At 29.9% G+C, this 2,394-nt stretch overlaps 1 protein-coding gene across 1 annotated transcript; it reads left to right on the top strand.

Moving 5' to 3' along the window:
• Window positions 1-432: 432 nt before the first annotated feature.
• LOC144478199 (centromere protein I-like) lies at window positions 433-2,394 on the top strand. The gene has a single exon (XM_078195945.1). The coding sequence runs from the start codon at window positions 968-970 to the stop codon at window positions 2,003-2,005; it is 1,038 nt and encodes a 345-aa protein (XP_078052071.1). The 5' UTR covers window positions 433-967; the 3' UTR covers window positions 2,006-2,394.

The following is a 2,394-nucleotide window of genomic DNA, read 5'->3' as shown; positions in this document are numbered from 1 at the left end:
CAATACCGTGAATGTTTTACAAACACCAAAGTACATACACATTGTCTAGAAAACTAATACATTGTAAAAAGATATAAAAAAGTATGTTAATTTAATATATTAAATATAATTTTTATTTTATACATAAGGAAACTTTAAAAAATTAATGCTTTTATCGCTAACTTCTGTTTGAGTATATTTGTTTTAATGTAAATAATAAGTACTGTATTTCATTCAGAATATAACTGTTGAAAACTCTCTTATAAATAATGGACGTAGAAAATGATATTTGTGTACAGCTTTTGACAAACCTAAAAGCAAAGGTCTTTATGACTTAAAGGAAACGCATATCTGCGTCCTTCGGCCACAACAGCGACTTTCGCCAAACGCATATCTGCGTCCTTCGGCCACAACAGCGACTTTCGCCAAACGCATATATGCTCCATGGAGCCCTAAGGGTTAATACATTACAAAGTTATGCAGCATCAAAGGGCTTGGAAGATGACGATCTGGTTTTACTAATAAATGTTATTATAAATACAGACTTAGGTGCTACTAAATTAGTAAGTTTAATAAACTGTTTAGTGCCAAAGTATAAAATACCTGAAGAGATTACATGGTGACATAGATTACTATATGGTGATTATCATCTGTGGATAACTTACCAAATGCTGTTTCTATTAATATTATACAATGGATAGTGGGTTTGTAGAATCATCAACTAATAAATATCAAAGTGTTAAATATATATTACAGCAACTTATTTTATATAATGCTGAAGAAAAGAAATCTGGAAAAGTATATTGCACAACTTATCTATGTATTAACCAAACCTCAAGATGTTACATCAGAAATATTCTAAAACCCAAAAAATATTGTTGTATTATTATTATTATTCAAATCCTATAAACCTGAATTCATTCCTGAGAAAGTTGAGTCTATAAATCTAGAGATTGTATGGAAACCCCTATCAGAGAATCTGCGAGAAATGCTACAAAGCGCTAAAGATCGCTTAGAAATTCAGGAAACACAATTCAGAAACTCGAAACAGTTCAATTGGAACACATTTCAGCATGGTAAAAGAAACAAATCGGTGACTATGCTATTACCATCTGTACAATATTTCCAAATAGGCTCTAATGTTTTTAAAGAAAAAGATTCAAAAACCATTTTTGATATAATCAATGAAGGAGATTTGGGAAAATCGTATTTTAACTTAGAATTGCCATGTACTGTAACATCTCTTCTAGCTAATACAGCTGGATATTATCTCCTTACGTATGCAGATTTTCATTATCAAAGTAGATTTGCTTACAATCTTTATAATACTTTAATGAGAGCATTAATTCTGGAAAGCGAGAAATTTTCTGAAAAAGAAGTTAATAATTTACTCGATATGACTATTCAATCCTTGCGATACATGCAGCAGGGTGTACTTGTTGTTAGCCGTTTCCTTGGTGAATACCTTTATTTTAATACAGAAGACTATCAATCGAAGATATTAGCTTTATTACAGTGGATGACATTGGTGTCTGTTAGTGACTTACAAGAAAAATTGTTGATGCACTTAAAAACCATGTATTATGAGTCTTCATTAAAGGGAAAATGTGAAATTATTGAAACATTAAGGATACTGATCACAAACTTGTTTGTTAATCATGGATTTGAAGAATGTTGTCGAGGAAAGTCGGCCCCATTTCTGAAGCAAGCTCCAGTGGATGATTTAGAAGATATTATGACTGTTCTTACAGAATTTGCTAAAGATCTTATTGTATCTGGTTTAAATATTCATATCTATAATACTTTACTACTTTCAGAAGCTTTGTTATTTTATGAACAGGTTTGTAATTTGGAAACCCGTAGTACAACATTGTCATTCACATTAGCACCACCAGCAGTGATATATGGAGGTTTCCTTGCACCAAGTTGTGCAATTTTATCAAGGACTTGTAAATTATTATTAAGGTATCATCAAAGGAGTATAAAATTACAAAAAAGCGACATCAGCATAACTTATTGTAAATAAGAAGTATTAGAATGATATCTATTTATATACAAGATGTTATAAATGCATTGTGGCGTGATAAGACGAGATTTATCGAACGAGAAAATAAATACTTCTTAAGTTCCTTCCCAAAGAAAGTATTAGATGATCTGGACTTTTGTAACTTAAATCGTCTCTTAAATATTAGTAATCATTGTGCTATTTTACCTTGTAAAAGCATACTTTGCAAAAGTGGACTTGGAATTAACACAAAAATGGATTCTGAATGTATGTGTTTACATTATTATCCAATTATACATGAATTCATTAAGACTTTTAAACGCTCATGAACATTTACTATTTTATATATAACTATAATAAATTGTAAGTTAAATGTAATTAATTAATATTATATGAAATATAACGAATAT

This window comes from Augochlora pura, unplaced genomic scaffold (assembly GCF_028453695.1).
Source record: "Augochlora pura isolate Apur16 unplaced genomic scaffold, APUR_v2.2.1 APUR_unplaced_90, whole genome shotgun sequence".
In the NCBI taxonomy this organism is placed as follows: domain Eukaryota; kingdom Metazoa; phylum Arthropoda; class Insecta; order Hymenoptera; family Halictidae; genus Augochlora; species Augochlora pura.
The sequence above is the reverse complement of the archived record's forward strand: the minus strand, read 5'-3'. Positions and strand labels throughout refer to the sequence as shown.